Raw genomic sequence first — 21,867 nt, 5'->3', positions numbered from 1 at the left:
CAGAATGTCTAGGTACGTATGGAGGCCTAAAATCCTGGAGGCTTCCCTTAGAGATGGAATCAGACTCAGAATCGGTCTTTATTTACATAATCCTCCAGGCTTTGACCTTTAAGGTTACTGTTTCTGGGGGGGATGTTTTTCTCCCCCCTCCCCCTTCTCCGGACACAAACACACACCACACAGGTTTTATCCATTTCTTCCATCCTTCTTTCAAGTCTCAGCTAAAACCCCACCCAGTACAAAAGCCTTTCCTAGTCCTCCTGAAGGTTACTGTTTTCCTGTTAATATTATCTCCAATTTATCATGTATGGTATCTAGGTAGGCAGCACAGGGGGACAGAGTCCTGGGCCTGGGGTTAAGAGTTCAAATCCAGTCTCAGATACTCAGTACTGTGCAACCCTCCGCAAGTCACTTGACCTCTCTCAGCCTCAGCTTTCTCGTCTGTAAAATGGCAAAAATGATAATGCTTACCTCCCAGGATGGTTGTGTGGATCAAATAAGAGAATGATAGCAAAGCTCAGCACAGTGCTTGGCACATAGCGCATCATCATCATCATTATTAATCTTGTTAGTAAATAGTTATTTGAGTTGTCTCCTCCATTAGGCTATGAGTAACTTGAGAACAGGGACTCTATTGGTTTTTTTTTTTTTCTCCAGGCTTAGCACATTAAGTAGATGTTTAACATATAAACACTTGTTGACACTTCTTTGATGGATCAGTATCATGATGATAATGTGATGTCTTTTATATTACTTCATGCATTTATTGATGATGTGTTGGGTCCTGCTTGTGTCCACCTCATTGGCAACTCACAGTTGGTAATTAGGGTTTCCCATAAAATTGATTCTTTAGAGGTCATATTTCATGATTTACAACTTAAAGAGTATCATCAGAAGACTATTGGCAAAGATATATATGAGAGACTTTAATCAGGCAACAGTTTAAGATTATTGAAAATAATGCATAATTTTCCTAATGAAGTCTAGAGAACACTTTTTTTGTAATCAGTTATAGGCCTAATTCATTGTCCATCTGCAATACTATATAAGAAAGAGATAGGTAGTGAGATAGGTAGTCACACACACCCCTACATACTAAAGGACTAATCTAATGGGCTACCCGTACCACTGCATGTTCCATGTGTGGACAAGAGGGAATCTTCATTTGTTTCATTTTTCCTGTGTGCCTTGTTATTTCTATCTCTTTTGAGAGGTCATTAATTGCATTTTGGAGTTTCTATCATATTCTAGAGTTGATGTAATCAGCATAATGTCATCCCCAAATCAGAATATTTAGAGGACTTTATCACCTGTAGAGAATCCCCCTTCCATTTGGATTCTGTACAGTGCATTCCCATGAATGAATGAATGAATGACTAAATGAATGAATAAAATTACCAAGTGCTTACTATATGCAAAATGGCAACATCTATAATGGGCATATAGCTCCCAATTGTGTGCTGTACTTTATATTGATAATCATAAAATCACAGAAAAAAAAAGTTCACTCTGGTTATACCTATCAAGCAATATTAACATCTGAAAGAAAGATTTGTTATTGGAGAAGAGCCTATGGGGCTACATTTTGTCCAATCTAATCAAATCCTGTTGTTTTTTTTTAAAAAAAGGTAACAAAAAATAAACATATTAAGATCTCATATTCACAGCATCTTACAATTGCTCATGTGATTGTAAAGAGGTTCTCTTACGTAGAATATAATTTGCAGAAGCACACCTGTTCTCTTTCATATTTTAACCAAGCATACCCTTGATAAATATGAAAATATGTGACTTTTTAAAAATACTGAAGGCCATTACATATATATGTGTTTCCATGGCTAAAAAATAATCATCTGTTATTGAGGAGTCTCCATCCTTAGCAAGAATCATTCTCATATAGCTGTGTGACCCTGGGCAAGTCACTTGACCCCAATTGCCTCCAAAAAAAGTCACTCTCATAAGGAAACATATCGGTGGAACAATATTTAAAGCCCTTCCATATTGGGAAGAACAGCTAGAGCATGGAACTATTAGGCACTGCCTTTGATAAGTCATCAGAATAGTACTAATGGATGGGCCACCCCAAAAATTATGATAGGATTGGTTAATTCACAGATTTATTGTTAAAACAATTAAAGTACCAAGGACATACTTTACAGAGCTAGAAAAAATAATAGAATTCATTTGGAGAAACAAAAGATCTAGGATCTCAAGGGAAACAATGGGGGGAAAAGTAGGAATGAAGGGGAAATAGCACATCTAGACTTCAAATTTTCAAATAATGATTAACAAAACAATTTGATGCTTGTTTTAAAAATAGAAAAGTGGATCAGTAGAATCAACCAAATAGGGAAGAATATGAAATAACTGATCCAACAACCCAATAGTAAATAAACCTAGGGGCATACATTTACTTGGGGAAGAACATCCTCTTTTACAAGAACTTCTGGGAAAACTGAAAAGTAATTTGTCAGAATTGGATTTGTCAGAATAAGCCCAAAATGTATATGTAACCTGACTAGAGTCACACCATTTTAAAAAAAATTAGAAGAAAATTAGATTTTTTTTATTTTTAAAACTTTTATTTTTATTTTTTTAAATTTTATTTTTCCCAATTATACATAAAAAAACAAGTTTTAACATTTATTTTTTTAAAAAATTTGAGTTCAAAATTCTCTCCTTCCCTGCCTTTTCCACTCTATCAATGAGAAGGCAAGCAATTTGATATAGGTTCTACATGTGCAGTCATACAAAACATGTTTCTATATTAGTGTTGTGAAAGAAAACACACAAAAAAGAAAATTTTTTTAAAAAGTATGCTTCAATCTGCATTCACACTTTATCAGTTCTTTCTCTGTAGGTGGACAGCATTTTTCATAAGTCCTTCAGAATTGTCTTGAATCATTGTATTGCTAGAATAGCTAAGTCATTCACTGGTGATCAGCATTCAATATTGCTGTTATTGTGTACAATATTGTCTTGGTTCTGCTTGTGATAAACGTGGTTTTGGGGATCATTGGACTTCCTAGGCGGGGCCAAAGTCCTGAGGAAGAACCCTGTGATAATCCCTAGGGAAGGCTGTACGGACCACAGGACTCCCAGAGGAAGACCAAGTGGTAGCCATCCCTTTATCTGTGGGGATCAGAGGGCCTCCTAGGGGTCAGACCCTAAGGAAGACCCAAGCCATGGCCCCTTAGGATGGCGCTAAGATCACAAGGCTCCCGAGACAGGGCCGGAAGTCCCAAGTGATGTCCCCTTAAGAAGGCCAGGCCATGCAGACCACAGGGTTCCCCAAGGGAATCCAGAGTGGTAGCCCTCTTAATACCACAGTGGGGATCACAGGACACCCCAAGACAAGATCCAGGAGTAAGCCCGGCGAGCTTCCGCTGCCTGTTGCTTCCCTTCACTTGACCTTAGGAAAATCCATGTGATTTGCCCATTCACACCCAAAGAACTCAGGACCAGAGTGGGCAGAGGAAGGCATTTTATTACGCTTCCTGAGAGAGCGGATGTAGTGCTCACAGGAACACTCACACTGATGCAGCTGCAGGAGCAGGGGTAACCATTCCCTCCACTCCTGCTAGAGTCATGGTTAGTTTACAATCTTTGTTTTTTACATAGTTTTCCTAGGTTATACAGTTTATAGAAATAGGATAATAAGGATACGGAAGCAAAAATGAAGTTAATTAGATTTTCCTTGTCTTAGTTTAGGATTAAAATATATTCTTTTACTTCCCCTACTTTCCCTCTTTGACATATGCAAATTACGCATATCAGTAGGCCTGGATTCTTGACCAAGACCAGACCCTAGATAAGCTTGAACAGGTTCAAGTGGGTTTGACCTCTCTAATTCCCTAGACTGCCTTCTCAAAAAGTATGCACATGCCTACAAGCCTCTGACCTCTCACCTGATCGACCTTGAGGCCTAGTTTCTGCTAAAGCTGGGGTGGGGGAGGGCAGGGAAGCACACCTTTAGTTCTGTGGAAACAAAACTCCTCCCATTTCTTATATGCTCACTTCATTTTCATCAGTTCATGTAAATCTTTCCAGGTTTTTCTGAAAGCATCCCGCTCGTTATTTCTTATAGCACATTAGTATTCTATCACAATCACACACCACAAATTGTTCAGTCATTCCCCAATTGATGGGCATCTAGCAGAGGAACTCTTATCCAAATAAAGGATGGAGATTCTTTACAAGAACAACCTTCTCAAAGAAGAGCTGGAAAATTTCCATAACACCAAGTCATAGCAGGCTACTGATGCTCCCTATTCTCTTCCCCCTCCAGAATAAGTCTGAAGTCTAGACCAAGCCCAGGGTATATTCAATCTCATATTGTTCTTTGGAGGAGTCTACCATGGCATCATGATTCAAAATAAATTGTGGACTAGACCTGTGAGTTCATTGCTCTAGAGAATTTCAAATGATGAAACACACTTTACTAATGTCAATTTGAAACTACTGTGGTACTTACCATCAGCTAGTTTTAATATATATATATATATATATATATATATATGTATATATATATATATATATATATATATAAAACTGGATTTGGATACAATTGGTTTCCTTTGTAACCTTATGCATTTTATCTTATAAATTTAAAAACATTACTGCGATAAGGGATCCAGAGGTCAAAGCTGTCCATGACAGGAAAAAAAGGTTAAGAATCTCAGTCTAGAGAGTTGCCTGGGGCTCTAGGAAGCTTTTAAAAATTACACTCTGCAGCTGGAAACATAAGAAGATTGAGACTTAAAGTTATGACTACTACAAAATGCTTTTAGAGCCTTTTATCTACCAGAGTCACCAACATGAAAAATAGAAAGAAAAAAATTAAGTTTAAAGAAAAAGCAATCCAAAAATCACCCAAGGAAGGATCTGAGTAACTTAGATTCAAATGCAAATTCAATAAGGATTTATTAGGATTTAATGCTACATTGTCTCTGTTCTCATTGGATAAGGTGACCTGTACACAAATGAGTACAATACAAAGTAATTCATGAAAAGTGGCTAAAGGAGGCACAAGTATGAAGAAGGCTATTTGTTACTTGCTAGGAAAAATGAGAGAAGCCTTTCTGAATCAAGTAGTCTTGGAGCTATGGCTTAAAGGACTGGTAGACATTCAACAGGAGGAATATAAGAAGGGCATTTCTGGGAAAGGGAACAGTGTATGAGGTGGAAAAGTGAATGGCAAGTATGGAGGGTGACAGGACATCTAGACTGGCTGGAATGTAGAGTACCTGCTCTTGAATGTTAGGCCAGGGCATCTGAAATTTACTCAGGAATTTAAGAACTTAAGGGATTTAGACATCATTTGCTTCTGCAAAGACTAACTCCTCTAAGTGTTGAACACAATTCCGATATATAATATGATCAGTGAACCTGAAACATTTTTAAAAGACTTTACTGATACCATTAAAAATCATTGTAGTTATAGCTGCTAACTGTAAAGGAGTATTAAAAAGTTCAAAGAATTTCTTAGTCTTCATCCTTTGAATTGTGATTCTTTCATATATATAGTTGGAGAAATGGCATGATAATATTTAGAGCTAATATACCAATTGTTATCCAAAGACCTCACAGAACTTTATCACTGCTAATAAATTAGACTGCTTAAGTCCCCTGAGAAACCTGTAAGTAGAATATAATTCATATAGGAGCCTTTACCTAACATTGCACTGACTAGATATTTAGTTCTATTTAAAATCCTCTTATGTACAAGAATAATTTAGTTGCTCTGGACAAATATAGAATTCAGTTCCTCTGATGCCAATTGGACCTGAATCAGGACTTCACAGAGTCACTTTTTTATTTTTTTCTATTCATTTATTGTGGTTATATTTTCCAATTTTTTTGTGAAAGTGCAGTAGAAATACATTTACATTCATATAAATGCAAAGCCACATATATGTTTGTATAGGGAAAGAAAAATGAATCATTTTTTAAAAAGGAGATGAAAAAAGGAAAAGAGAGAAATGAAATCCAAACACATTTCATAGTGCCACAAAACTCAAAATACCCTTTTCAGGAACTATCACCAAGTTAAATATAGACATGGTATTTTACTTTACTGAGTATAATGACTTTATATGAATATGTTAAATGGATCACATTGATAAATGGAGATAATATTTTTAAAGCACTTTGTAAACCTTAAAGCACTATATAAGTGCTAACTACTATTATTAAAGAACATTTTAATTTTGAAAACAAAGGTAAGATTACATTTTCATCATTTTGTTGGATAGGATTCTGGGTGGTCCTGTGATTGATGTTCATCTCAGGTTGTAATGTTTTTCAGAAGAAGTTACCAGTCATTTATAGCCTCTTAGTCAATGTTAATGATCTTGCTAATGTGCCAGATAATGAGCATTTCCTACTTAGCAGCTGAAAGCATAATTTTCCTTTTTTTTAAAAAAAAATTACCTCCTTTGTTTCTTTAATTAATGTATTGATTGAAAATTTATCTATACAAGCTTATCTGTAATATAAATTGAGATTGGCTATCTATGCCTCACCAATGTCTCAAGTGATTAGATTACTCCATACATATTTCTTTTCATTGAATCAAAAGATGGCAAAGCTACATGCCACACATGGAAACTAAAGAATTGTTTAAGAACTACCGATAACATCCATTTAAAATATTCCAAAAAATGATTTGATTCTCTTTGCTTATATGATGCCCAGTACCAGGTTTTTAAAAAGCCAACTACAGCCCTCTGGTTTCCATTTAGTGTAAGAAGTAATAAAGTTTAATTGTATATTTGAGCACAGGGTGTCATTTCCAGTACATATGATCAATAATTCATCGATTGCCTTTGGCCCAAAGTAACATTTGAAAGTAAATGTAGCCAGAAAGAGCATATCCTGCTGGAACGTCATCATATCCATTAATTATGTTTTTCTTATGTTTGGATCATTAGGCTACCAAGGTGACAGCAGATGGCGAGCAGACTGGGCAGGATGCTGAGCGAACCAACATGAGAGCAAAGATTCTGGGAGGAATCGTTAAGGAAATTGTCCAGGATGCAGAAGGTATTTGAAGCAGCACACTTTAGTAACTCCTCCAAAAAAAGAATGCACAAGTCTCAGTGCACATGCGTTGACATGACTATGAACAGCCTCATGTCTTACTCATAGAAAGTGCTCAATAAATGGTTGGCTGAAGAAGTGAAATTTCACTAGTATTAGATGACAGATTAGGATTTAAAGGTCTGTGTTCTTTGAAATCTTTTTTAATTAATAAATTCAGAAAAAATAGCAGTAGATTGCCTACAATAAGGAGTCCAGTTAGGGATAATAGCTAGTGAACTGGTAATTATGAGCACAGAAAGCAATAAATTGAAAGCATTCCTTTAGGAATGCTCTGATTCTTGAGGAAAGGCTATTATGGTTAAATAACTAATGGTCACCTTATGCTTTGCTCCGGTTTATTTGCAAGGCAACTAAAAAGATTTTGGAAAAAAGACTAATTTTCTCATTCCATTTGGTATATTCAAGTGACATTTTTATTCTTCAAAATGACTTTTAAAGTACATTAGTACTGGTTGTTAATGAGCATCTGTTGCTTAGAATTTGTATGTATCACCCAACCATAAGATGTTGTATTGCCCTAGCTCTTCATCCTCTTGGCACCTACCAATCTGGTTGAAAATCAAAGTGGAAGATCAGAGGCAAGTTTTGGGTAAATGTCCAGAATGTGAAGCTTTTTAGAGAGGCAAGAGAATACTGAACAGAAGCTACTTCTTAAATGCCAATATTAATTGAAGAAGTAATTTTAAATCAGACTTAATTTCTTTTAAAAAAAATTGATACCTTTAGAAACTAGGAATGAAAATCCATATTTTGGTTGTCATGCTTTCTCATAGATTTTTGGTATTATGCCATTCCCTATATCCAAAAAAATATGACAGGCTGCCCTGGAGGGTAAGGAATCATCTAAGGATTTGCCTGAGAGATGCCATGCTTGCATAGACCTCTTTATTATAGAAGTATCCTAGTATGAGCCTGAGGAGAAGCAATGGGTACACTTTAACTCTGAACGCCTACTGAAAAATCTGAACTGTATAGCTTTGTGCCATTTTCTTTTCCAGATAATAATGTCTCTGTCTTCCTCAAAGGGAAGAATAACTACAGACTTATCCCATATAACATTACACCCAAACCAGCATGTTTTATTTATCAATGATAGTTCCAATTTATTTCATGCTTTAAGGACTATTAAGTATTTCTTCACATTAGTGCTCTGAGAGAAGCAATTCAAGTATTATCATCTCCATTTTACAGATGAGGAAACTGAGCCTCAGAGCAATAAAATGACTTGCCCAGGGTCATTTCAATTCAACTAACATTTATTAAGCTGCTACTTACCATGTGGTAGCACTAGTTATATATCGAGTAAGGAATCAAATCCAGATTTTCATTCTTCAAGACCATTGCCCTATCTACTATTCCCTATAATTTTATAATAATCTTATTAATATGTTTTAACGAAGCCCATTGTAAAGCTGTAGAATGCTACGACAACATATTTTTGGCCCATTGTCCATTTAAAACATTATTCCTATAAAACAAACTATTCCTGTAAGATTGTTTCAGTTAACATCATGTTTCCTGGAACCCATTAAAGATTTTAGGCAATCTCTGCCTGTTTTAAATGATTGATTGCCTTTTGTATTTCTGTAGATTTCATAACTACTTTCAGATTTCCATAACTACCTTGAAGGTCACCTAGTCCCACCTCCTTATTTTATAGGTGAGGAAACTGAAGATCTCTCTGGGAGGTTGTGGCTTTCACAAGGTCACACTGAGAGTTTTGGTAGTGGGACTTGAACCTAGATCCTGATCCTAATGTACTACTATGATCTCAGTGATTATCATCAATAATCCTGTCATTCAGAGCAAATCTTCATCACAGCTGTGTTTATATATTCCTGAAACCATCTATGGCGGAACTATTCAGTACACTTGCCATTGGCCCTTTGTTCAAATCCCTGCCATTTATCACTTGTCCGCCTACTCCAAGGATTAATCAATACAAAATTATTAATCAAAATATTTGTGACTAAATACATATTTGCACATTTTGAGAGCTTGGTGTATCAGTAAGGCAAGATTCATGACCTCAAGGATGACAATGAACATGCTTGAATGGTTCAGAATCAGAAAGTATGAAAAAATCTCTATGTAGAAGGCAGAGGAAGTATACCATTTATTTAAACACCAGAGTACTCAATCCCAAGACCAATAACCCCAATTCAATATAGTAGTAATTATATTTCAAAACCAGTAAGCCCACCTCAATGTAGCAACAAGGAAATTATAACACAGTATTATAGCAAGGAACCAAGTCATTCTGTAGCCTTCCCACCTGCCAGGGCCTTCCTGTAAACAATCATTCATGAATCCTGAGTCTCAGCTCAGCGCTGTCTTCCCCAGCTATGTCAATGCTGGCTCTCTCAATGTCTGTTCTTCAGCACCCTCTTGATGTCTGCTTCTCAATTCTTCCCTTCAGTTCTGTCCCTCTTCAATTCTGATTCAGTTCTGCTGCTCTCTGCAAATTCTGTTTCTTTCACACTTCGGGTTCTCCTTATATACAGTCCTAGCTGGGGTCTGATTGGCTAGAACTCAAGTCTCTGATTGTCTGAATTCATGATTGGCTAGAACTCAGTGCACATACCATTGACTCTGGTCTTAGCAGCTCCCTTCAGGGCCCTGAGGTCTTCACACCCAAATTGGCTTAGTACCTGGTAAGTAGAGGCTTTAGAGTTACTTACAGAGATGTAATCAAGCTTTCTCACCTAGCCTACCTGAGGCCTATTGAATGGGTGGGGAAGATCTTTGATCACATTAACACTGCCCTTGGTGACAGTGTTTCACTATTCTGTTTAAGAAATCATTTTCTTTTTTTTAAACATTTATTTTATTTTTTTAAATTTTATGTGTTTTTTGGTCAGGAAGGAGGGAAGGCAGGGCAGTTGAGGTTAAGTGACTTGCCCAAGGTCACACAGCTAGTAATTTGTGTCAAGTGTCTGAGGTCACATTTGAACTCAGGTCCTCCTGATTCCAGGGCCAGTACTCTACTCACTGCCACCACCTAGCTGCCCTGTGTTTCACTATTCTTTCCCCAATTTCTCTCATTTTGCGGTCTTACATATCCAAAGCAACTGACAATGGCATTACTACTGGGCTTTTTTGTTGTTGTTCAGTCATATTTTAGTCATATCTGACTCTTCATTACCCCATTTGGGGTTTTCTTGGCAAAGGTACTGGAGTGGTTTGCTATTTTCTTCTCCAGCCCATTTTACAGATGAGGAAACGGAGGCAAACAGGGTTAAGTGTCTTGCCCAGGAGGCTAGATTTGAACTTAGGAAGATGAGTCTTCCTGACTCCAGGGCCCATGCTCCATCCACTGCACCACACTTGGTTTGGGTCTGAGTTAGAGGGCCTGGTTTCAATTCCTGGTCCTAATTAGACATGTCACTTAACATCTCTTGGGCTTAGCATTCGAACCTGTAAAATGAAGGAGTTGCTGTAGATGGCCTTTAAAGTTCTTCCATCATTAAATCTAGAATGCTGTGATATTATGTTCTTAGTATTCAGACTAGGCCTGGCTGTGAGTATGTTGTCACCCTTCTTTATCTGGATACCCAAGAGACATGTAGGTACGAAGAGTCGTGGACCGGCAGCAGCTGACAGAAAATTTGAATGTTCCACAAAACTTTTGCTACCAAAAATTCTTCCCAATGGAATGTAAGCACCCTGATCCCAAGGATTTTCTTAACTTTGTATTTATATCCCCAGCACCTAGCACTGTGCCTGGCACAAAACAGGTGTTTAATAAGTGATCAGCAACTGATTTATTACTTCTGTAAAGCTGTACGGGTAAAAACTGACTTCTGCTCTTCCTCTTGTTTCTACCCCTTATCCTTCCAGTCCCTTCCCTTCTCTCAGTCTCCTTGTGAGCCGCCTAGGCCTGCCCTCACTAAGGTTGCAGAAGGCACAATATAACAACACTTTTGTTGTTTGTTGTGGTTGTTCAGTCGTTTCAGTCGTGTCCTCTTTATGACCCCATTTGGGGTTTTCACAGCAGAGATACTGAAGTGGTTTGCCATTTCCTGCTCCAGCTCATTTTACAGATAAAGAAACTGAAGCAAACAGGGTTAAATGACTTACCTAGAGTCACACAGCTAGTTAAGTGTCTGAGGCCAGATCTAAACTCAAAAAGATTAGTATGCCAAGCCCAGCAACTCTATCCACTATGCCACCTAGCTGCCCTAACAACACTTGCATGAAGATTTTAAACAAAGTAGCAACTGTTAGGTTAACAAATATAGACAGTGGTCAAAATACCAAGAAATGCCCTTTCGAGGTCTAAAGCAATGAGAAAAACGTGGCTGAGCTGAACCAAACCCTCTATGAGGATGATCATCTAAAACTCCACTCCAAGGCCTGGCAGCAAAAATTGTCAACCAGTGACCTTTACGCAAAATGTATAACCTACCCATGCCTATTTTCCTTTCCATCGATGACAATAATAACAATTAATTAACACAAACAGAGTGAGGATTCAGAGCAGGTAGCAAATTACTTTGAGATCTGAAAGTGGTCTTATAGATCATTTATAACATGGAGTTTGTATGTGTGTGTGTGTGTGTGTGTGTGTGTGTGTGAGTGAGTGTGTGTGTGCGTGCGCATGTGTTTTTAATAGAGGAAATACACCATTTATCCTGAATGCCCCTGAAGGCATGAATTCTTTGCAGCCAATCTGCTTCAAGGATCTAAGGCACTCTCATCTAAGTATAGTTTCATAATCTCTGATTTTTCATGACTCTTGATGGGTTCATGAAGTGCTTAGTCTTGCAGCATTAGAATTACAAACATTCATCTGTGTAGAAAAGCAAAAATGCATTCACCACCAAAAGACTCCAGGGTAGTTTCTAAGAGCAAATTTAGGTCACTCAATCTATTTCTTGTGGCATAAGAGTCGGGTTTTTTTTTTTCATTCATTATGAAAATATAAGAGGTACTCATTCATTTTACAGTTCTTTTGAGTGCTGTGTAATAGAGCAGGCATTCACATGTGATAAAATAATGCCAATAACATGTTCATTTTAAAAGGGACTGGATGATATATTCTTCTTCAGTTGAAATTTATATGAACTCCTGCTCCCAAGCTTTTAAGCAGTGAGAAATTAGAGCTCATCCATCAATACGCCTTTCTTAATACAACAAAAATTCTCCTAAAGCTGATCTGTCCCCACGCTGGGGATTTCTTCCAGTTGTTTACACATCACTTGTTCTCAGAACCACATTGATTCCAAAATTTGCCTCATGGACATTACTGCCATATTTTTTAACTCTATTCCGCCCTCTGCCTTTAATTCATTACACTTTTATTAAAAAACCTGCAGTGAGCAGAGGACTGTGCTAGGTGTTAGGGGAAATATAAAGTTTAGAAAAAAATATATCCCTTGCCTTCATGAAGCTTATTGTCTGTCTAGTAGAAGAGGAATTAGACACATAAACCAGAAAACTACTTTTTTTAAAAAAGTGTAATGTGGGTCCTAAGAGAGAGTAAAAGTAACTAACTATCAACCAAATGGATTAGGGAAAACTCAGAAGAGGTGGCATTTGGGGCTTTTAGGGGGGATGGGTAGCAATTAAACAGGCAAAAAAGGATAACAAAAGTAAGAGGATATGCCAAATATCATAAGGAACATGAGCAAAGCCACTGGTAGGAAAGAGCAGGTCCACTTTTCTAAGACAGAGAGAAATCCGTTGTTGTGCATTCATTTAGTCATGTCTGACTCTTTGTGACCCCATGGACCATAGCACACTGGATCTTCTATCCTGCACTATCTCTCAAAGTCTGTCCAAGTTCATATTTGTGGTTTCCATGACACTATCCATCTCATCCTCTGCCATCCTCTTTTCTTTTTGCCTTCAATCTTTCCCAACATCAGGGTCTTTTCCAAAGAGGAGTCTAACTCAGCTCAAGTATCAAGCGTGTGGAGGGATTTAGTAAGACAAAGCAGAAAATATAGATTAGCATCAGAATGTGGAGGATGTTCAGTGCCAGGCAAAGGAGTTGTACTTTATTTAGTAAAAAATGGGGAAATATTGAACATATTTGACCAAAATAGTGTTACAACCAGATTGATGCATAAGGTATACACGGAAGACTGATGCACAGATCGGAGGAATGAGATAGTGATACCAGAAAGATCTGTTTAGAGATTAATGGAATAATTGAATCAGGTAATAATGAAGAGCAGTGCAAAGATGGCAGCACTGGGAAGAGAGAGGGGGGGAAAAGTGCTAGAGATATTACAGAGGTAGGATTTGCAGGGCTTGGTAAATAATCAGATGAGAGAATTGGAAGAGTCTGTGATAACATCAGTATTTCAAACACATAATAATAACAATAGCATTTGTGTAATATTTTACAGTCTGCAAATCACTATACAGATGTTATCTCACTTGGTCCTCACGTCAACTCGGTGAGATATGTGCCATTATTATATTCATTTTACAAATGAGAATACTAACATTGAAAAAGGTTAAGTGACTTGCCCAAGAACACACAACTATACAGTATCTGAGGCAATATTTGAAGCCTGGTGTTTCTGAATCCACATCTAGCACTCTACTGACTATAACACCTAATAGTCAATAGTCAAGTTTACCAGCAAGGCAATAATCACAATGTAGATGATAATTGCCAAAATGCCTTTGTAGTTCTGTATCGCAAAGTGTACGAGTCCCTCTACACAGAAGGTAGAAGAAATAAACCATTTATTCAGACAACAGAGAACCATATCCCACAAGCCGTTTATCCAGTCTATCACAGCAGTAAAACATTCCACACACAGTATAACAACCTGAAGCCTTGCCTTCCCAAAACCTCTCTGACCCCCTGCCGGTGTCTCCCCAAAACAAACTCACAGTACAGCAGCCATTACATCTCTCTCTCTGTCTCTCTCTCTGTCTCTCTCTCTCTCTGTCTCTCTCTGTCTCTGTCTCTCTCTGTCTCTCTCTCTCTCTGTCTCTCTCTCTCTCTGTCTCAGCATTTCCTGTGACATAACTTCTATTTCCTGTCAGGAAGCTCTTCCCACCACGTGTAACTTAGGCTTCCTGTGACCTTAGGAGGTCACGAGGCCCATTAATGGGTGATAAATATCTAATTGCTACTACATCAAGTTGTGTGAATAGCAGGGTTAGGGAAAAGTAATGGGGGCTGTTTTGAACATTTTGAGTTTAACTCTGTCCCTTAACATGTATATATCTAAAGAAGGTTGGTCTAAAAAGTATGGTGAATAAAAATGACAATATTGGAAAATGTGGAGCTCTGTAGAGTGTTCATCCCCTCCCCCCCATCATTGTCTCATGAGTTCAAGACCTAATGCAGATCAGATGTCATAGAGAGTTTTGTTACATACACACGTGTGTATGCAGATACATATATGTTCTTATACATATATAACATATACATAAACCTACATGTAAATTCATGTGTAGCATACACACATTCATTCACATATACATAGATATAAATAGATATTACACGCATACGTATAGTTTTGGCAGGTGGAAAATTATATGAGAGATATAGCCTTTACAGATCAGAGAAAAACAGAAAGTTTGGTGATTTCATTTAAAAAAAAGATAATAAAAACAACTACACCATACAAGTGACTAACAATAGCATCTCTTAGCAAATGGCTTATGAGTAGGCACTTGCACTGGTAGGTGGAGAGTTCCACAAAATTGACCATACTCACACCAAGATGGTGTGGGGCTCTATCTGAAGCTACACAAATCTTGTAGCTCCAGTGCTGTCTGTGGGGTTTTCTTGGCTAAGATACTGGAGTGGTTTGCTTTACAGATGAAGAAGCTGAGTCAAACAGGGTTAATTGACTTGTCTAGGGTCACACAACTACTAAGTGTCAGAGGCAGAATTTGAATTCAGGTCTTCCTGACTCCAGGCCTGGCATTCTATCCATTGAGCCACTTAGCTGCCCTAATTTTAATTACTGTGCCCCAAAATGGAATACAATAAGAAATCTTAGGGAATATGTCAGATCTCCCTATTTGTTGCTGAACTGCCTTTATGTTTCATAGGCAGGACTACCTACGGCATGGTATGTTATATTTGGAAACTGTAATGATAAGCAGATGCTAAATGCTGTTATTGAATGTGTCGCTTTTATTTACTGATCTTCACTATTTCTTTTACCCCCTGTAGCTGTAAATGAAAAAGCTATAAAACTAAATGAAACTCTTGGAGCACAGGACAAAGCCTTGGAGAAAAATCTTCAAGAGCTACAGCGAGAGATCGATCAGATGATGGCAGAATTAAGGCAGAAAAATCTAGATATGCAAAATGAAGTTGCCCAGGATGAGTTGGTGTAAGTCAATCTACCATAGACTTTCTTTTTTCTGAACCTTACACTTGTGCTTCTTAATCTTTTTATATTCCATATACATCTCGAAAATGCTTAAGTTAAACATTTCACATCTGGAGGGTAAAAGGTTCCGTACATTCAATGATGAAACTTGATGCATGGGAGAGGAGTGCTGATAGCAAAATGTTGAAAAGAAGGGATAAAAAAGGAATACTTGACTGTGGGAGTGAACAAAGAGAAGATGGAATAAGGAACCAAGAGAACACCCAGCTTGCTATAACACTGCTCTTACACAACTATCCATAGAAACAACATGGGTTGACCCCACTCTGAGGGCCAGGTCTGTTCCATTTTACCTCCAACCCTAGGGTTCTCTGGTACACTGAAGGCATTGGGGATTCTCAACTGTGTGATGTTTGCTCAAGTCCTCACTGATTGTGTTCCCTCCATTTTTAGAGGCCTAATGACTAGGATCCCAGTTTCATCTAACCACCCAATATAAGATTCCCTTGGACAAATGGATATTTACTTCAAAGATATAGCAACAACATGCAAACATATCCTCTAACTCCTTGGTGGTATTATTCCTCCTCTATTATCTAGGTCTCCAGGGGTGGGGGGTGAGGTGGAAGAGGGATTAGGATCTCAGTTTAATTCCATTCCTATACATCATTAGTCCTACCAAGTTCAAACTGAAATCCCCACTGAGCTATCTCCCCAGATCTCTACTCTTCAACGCTTCCGAGCTAGGATGGTTTGAACTCCCTAATGGATTCCTAAATACCTACGTCCCCAGGGCTCAAGCACTCGAGTCAAAGATTCTGCTCCATTCTCCAAGAATAGAAAAGGAGGGCAGAGCCAAGATGGTGGAGAAAAGCCGGGAAGTTGCCTGAGCTCTCCCCAGTTTCCCTCAGAAACAACATTAAATCAAGCCTCTAAACAGATTCTAGAGCAACAGAATGACAGAGTGAAACAATTTTCCAGCTTAAGATAACTTAGAAGAACTTCAAGAAAGGTCTGTCTCACTTGGGTAAAAGGGGAGTGTAGTCTAGAGCAGATAATATCTGGGTAAGCCAGCGGGAGGCTTTTAGCCACAGCATAGATCAGCGACCGAGCCACTGTGGTCCTGGCTCAGCAGTCCAGTGGCACAGCAGGCCAGCTGTGAGGCCTCCAGCCCCAGCACAGAAGGTAAACTGCCCACCTAGTAACTCCTTGCAAAATAGGTGCAACTAGACCAAGCCACCCCAGCATAGTGGGCAAGCCAGCAGCACAAGAAGCTTGGGACAGTGCCCCCTAAACCCTGAGAGCAGAGCTCAACTTTAAGTCATGACATAGGCTAAAAATGAGCAAAAAAATAATACAGAAAAGAGCCCTGACCGCAGAAAGCTACTATGGCAACAGGGAAGATCAAAAGATAAACTCAGAAGAAGACAACAATGCCAAAATACCTACAGGTAAAGCCTCAGAGGGGAATATGAATTGGTCTCAGGCCCAAAAAGCCTTCTTAAAAGAGCTCAAAAAGGATTTTAAAAATCAAACAAGAGAGGCAGAAGAAAAATTGGGAAAAGAAGTGAGAGTTATGCAAGAGACAGTCAACAAATTAGAAAAGGAAGGATAAACATTGACTTAAAAATACAGTTAGCCAAATGGGGAAAAATAATCCACTGAAGAAAACAACTCCTTAAAAAGTAAAATTGGCTAAAAGGAAAGGGAGATACAAAAACTAACTAAAGAAAATAATTCCCTAAAAATTAGAATTGGGCAAGTGGAAGTTAATGACTCTATGAGACATCAAGAATCAGTCAAACAACATCAAAAGAATGAAAGAAAAGAAATAATAATAATGTATAATGTATATTTCCTCATTGGAAAACAATTGACCTAGAAAACAGATCCAGGAAAGGTAATTTAAGAATTATTGGACTACCTGAAAGCCATGACCAAAAAAAGAACCAAAATAGCATTTTTCAAGAAATTATCAAGGAAAACTGACATGGTACCCTAGAACCAGAGGGTAGAATAGTCATTGAAAGAATCCACTGATCACTTCCTGAAAGAGATCCCAAAATAAAACTCCAAGAAATATGGTAGCCAAAGTCCAGAATTATTAGGTCAAGGATTAAATACTGCAAGCAACCAGAAAGAAACAATTCAAATATCAAGGAGTCAGAGTAAGGATTACACAGAATTTAGCAGCTTCTACAGATTAGCAGAAGAAATAAGTAATCATCAAAACTATTTGGTACTGGCTAAGAAATAGAGTAGTGGATCAGTGGAATAGGTTAGGTACACAAGACATCATAGTAGTAAATGACTATAGTAATCTACTGTTTGATAAACCCAAAGACCCCAGCTTCTGGGACAAGAACTCACCATTTGACGAAAATTACTGGGAAAACTGGAAAATAGTATGGCAGAAAGTAGGCATAGTAGGCAACATCTTCCACTTTATAATCTTGAATGTTGGAACTATGCCCAAAAGGCAGTCAAACTATGCATACCCTTTCACCCAGAAATACCACTACTAGGTCTGTATCCCAAAGAGATTATTAAAAAGGGAAAAGAACCCACATGTACAAATTTTTTTATAGCAGTTCTTTTTGTGGTGGCAAAGAATTGGAAATTGAGGGGATGCCCATCATTTGGGGAATGGCTGGACAAGTTGTGGTAAATGAATGTGATGGAATACTATTGTGCAAGAAGAAATGATGAGCACGCAAATTTCAGAAAAACCTGGTAAGACTTATATGAACTAAAGCTGAGTGAAGTGAGCAGAACCAGGAGAACATTGTACACAGTAACAGCAACATTGTGTGATGATCAACCCTGATAGACTTGGCTCTTCTCACCAATAGATTGATCCAAGACAATTCCAAGAGATTCATGAAGGAAAATGTTGTCCACATCCAGAGAAAGAACTATGGAGTCTGAATGCAGATTGAAGCATGCTATTTTCACTTTTTTGTTTTTTCTTTCCTGTGGTTTTTCCCTTTTGTTCTGACTTTTACCACAACATGACTAATGTGGAAATATGTTTGAAGTATGACATACATCATTGCTGTCTTGAGGAGAAGGAAAGAGAGGGAGGGAAACATGGGGACTCTAAATTTTATAAAAATGAATGTTGAAAACTATCTTTACTAAAATTCCAGGTCTATTTCTTGGAGCTAAATGCCCTAAGGGGTAGGAAAGAAGGAGATGTCCCTTAGGGCCTCCCCATTTACCCCGTGGTGTCACCTACTATGAGTAAAGGTTTCCTTCACCCTCAGACACAAAAGCCAGAAAAAAACTGCATTATTGGGCAATTTAAAAGTCAGAGTTTCATCTATAATATAGCCAATGAAAAAAAGGCTGCTTCCAGCCCTGTGGTATGCAAACACATGTCGTTTACACATGCATCAGTTTTATTGGCATCCAGAATCAGGCACCCCAATATCTTCCGTGTAAGTTACATCATTTCAGACATTCTATGCATACCTCTATTGGAAGTTGTGTACTAAAAAGTCATCAGAGAGTCTAAAATATCAGAAACATAATTAAGTGATGATTGAAACTTGTCAAAATAAAGGAAGATTGAAAACAGAACTATGGTAAAAACCAACAGCACGTGGAAACACGAGAAGTACAGAAAAAAATGTTTTAATGTATACATATATATATATATATTTCAGCCTACGTGTAAAATAATGTGTTTATATGCTGTACTTATGGTGATAATAATGTTATTAAGTTAATGGTTTGATTAACTTTCTGTGTTAGTAATTCAAAAAATATCAGTAGAATCTTTTTAAGAGTTAGGGAAAAGGGACAAACACAAGCTTAATTTATTAATATTCTAAATTTAACAAAGACTATTTTGCTGTCATCAAAGACACTGAAAAAGGATTAGAAACATCAATTAAATAATGGTTTGAGAGAAGCATTAAAAAGAAGGGGCAAGTAATTGGCTATTATTAGGAGAATTGTATTAAAATCCATTCAACAAACCTATTAGGGAGTAGATTATTTTTCAGATGCAAGTTAAAGTAGAAGACTTTTGAGTCCCTTCATACTGGGAAAGCCTCTGATCCTTTCTTAAGCATCTACAATGTGCATAGCATGGTGTTAATTTCTGGGGAGATATAATGCTTAAATGAGACATAGTCACTGCCCTCATGGAGCTTATATTCTGTTAGAGGACTGACACAAGGCAAACAACTACAATATCGATAGTATATGATAGGTGAATTAGACAGAAGTAAAATAAAGCTCTGTGAAATTCAAGGGGGAGGGTCATTAGCAATCAAGGTGGGGAAGGATCATGGACAAGGCAGCACTCACGTTGGACTTTAAAAGATGGATAAGAATCCAATAGGTAAAAGGAAAAAGAGGACATGTCAGATGAAACCATAACATGGACCAAGGAAGGGAAAGGAATGAGCATGTATTAAGCACCTACTAGGAGCCAGGCATTGTGCTAAGCAATTCACTTGATCCTCACAACAACCCTGGGATGAGAGTGCTGTTATCATTCCCATTTTGCAGCTGGAGAAACTGAGGCAGACAACGGTTTAAATGATTTGACTAGGGTCACACAGCTAGTAAGTGGCTGAGGCTAGATTTAAACTCAACTCTCCCTGCCTCCAGGATGAGTGCTCTAGCCACTGTGCCACCTAAATGCCTAAAAAGATGTGGAAGATCACAAGACATTCTTGGCGGGTCAGAGAGTAGCCTCATTTAGCTGGATTCACGTGTGTATATATGTATAGCCACAGGGTAATATAAACATTAGAAATAGATGAATTGTGAGAGAGCTTTTGTAGTTGTCATTACAAGAATATGTGAAGGATCAAATCATCATAAATTTAGAAGCCAGTAGACACCCTAAAGACTGAGTCCTACTGAAGCAAAATGCCTTTCCCAGGCCATACACTTATTAAGTAAGTCTTAAACCCAGGTTATAGTGCTCCAAATTCTCTGATTCATCAGTGTAAGAGACTTAGGAGACAGGTCTTAGAGAATCACCTAAGGTTCATAGAGGCCAAGAGACTTGCAGAGAACCCAGGTCTCCATATTATCCACTCTGCCACACTGGTGCTGCCGTGTGTAGTTGTTGCTAGACAAATAATGTATTTGCTGCATACAACTTTTCTTATGACAAGCTCCAACTTTTCAAATTTATATCATTTTCTGGGGCAAGATGTATGTCTGCTCAGCCACAGAGACAGAAAGTAAGTAACCATGATAGGGTTAGGTACAAAAAAATCAGAAGAGACGGGAAAAGAGTAGGGAATGAGTTACAGTAATAATACCCAACTAGCCGAAGAAGTAGCTTATCATACTTCTGTTCGGAGACAGCTTCAAATCAGGCATATCAATATTCAGTCCCCTTCATTCAGACTAATGGTGAAGTGTTCCAAGTGTCTCATTATGGTGAATGAGGTGATGTTTTTTGACAAGTGAAGTGATTCATAAAACTCACTTCATCAGCCTGATTCTTAGAATGACTGTGAAAAAGCATCTCACTTCCAAAATCATTATACACCACTGATAAGGACTGAAGACTTCTATTTTTAATTCTCATAAAAATGGATTGTGATTTTTCAAGTACCAATTTTCTAATTGCTTCAGTAACAAGGAATCTGCTTACTACCTCTTCCCGTACTTGCTTTGCTTTTTTTCCTGTTTCTTTCTTTCTTTTAACTTTGGTATTTTTTTGCACATGATTTGATGCAACAAAAACACTTACAGTAGTGAAGTGGGCTCATGACCTGCTCTTGGGGTTGGTGTGATTTCAGAGCTGCTGAAGCCCTTCTGAGGAAAGTAAAGAAGTTGTTTGGAGAATCCCGGGGGAAAAATGAAGAGTTGGAAAAAGAGCTCAGGGACAAACTGACTGATTACAAAAGCAAAGTAGATGATGCCCAGGACCTGTTGAGAGAAGCCACCGATAAAATCAGAGAGGCTGATCGCTTATCTGAAACAAACCAAAAAAACATGACTGATCTGGAGGTAAGTCCCAAGAAGGGGTACTACACCAAAACCTGGGGCAACTGAGGATGGAAGGAAAACCAGAGATGGAATTCAAGGGCTGAGGCTATAGAACTAGCTAATATTTTTCATCAATCAAAAATCTCAGGCATACAAAGTCCAAAAACGGTGCTTGGGGCAGAGCAAAGACTAGGAGTAGGCAAAAAACACAACATGGGGAGGAAAAGATTTAAGGGATAAGTAACAAGAGACATTTAAAATTGCTTTTTAAAAATGCATGTGTATTGAATGCCAAGAATTGCCACTAACTTTGGCAGACAAATGTTTAATTTGTGTTAACATGCAATAAAATTCAAAGCCTTTATGACAGAATAATACATATTGGAAGTAGGGAGGGAGGTTAGCAATTTTCTCGTTTTGCTTAAGGTGCACAAGTACTCTTTTAGTGGGAAGAGAGGATAAATAATGTTCTTTTTAAATGAGT

At 37.9% G+C, this 21,867-nt stretch overlaps 1 protein-coding gene across 7 annotated transcripts in view; it reads left to right on the top strand.

The window, feature by feature from the left end:
• Positions 1-21,867, top strand: part of LAMA2 (laminin subunit alpha 2) — a 777,226-nt gene that overhangs the window by 611,169 nt on the left and 144,190 nt on the right. For all 7 annotated transcript variants that reach the window (XM_036766214.1, XM_036766215.1, XM_036766213.1 and 4 more), the window contains 3 exons: positions 6,933-7,044; positions 15,257-15,419; positions 21,194-21,404. In XM_036766214.1, coding sequence (XP_036622109.1) covers positions 6,933-7,044; positions 15,257-15,419; positions 21,194-21,404 — 486 coding nt within the window. The remainder of the gene's footprint in view (positions 1-6,932; positions 7,045-15,256; positions 15,420-21,193; positions 21,405-21,867) is intronic.

Source organism: Trichosurus vulpecula, chromosome 7 (assembly GCF_011100635.1).
Source record: "Trichosurus vulpecula isolate mTriVul1 chromosome 7, mTriVul1.pri, whole genome shotgun sequence".
In the NCBI taxonomy this organism is placed as follows: Eukaryota; Metazoa; Chordata; class Mammalia; order Diprotodontia; family Phalangeridae; genus Trichosurus; species Trichosurus vulpecula.
Note: the sequence above shows the minus strand (reverse complement) of the source record. Positions and strands in the feature narration are given on the sequence as shown.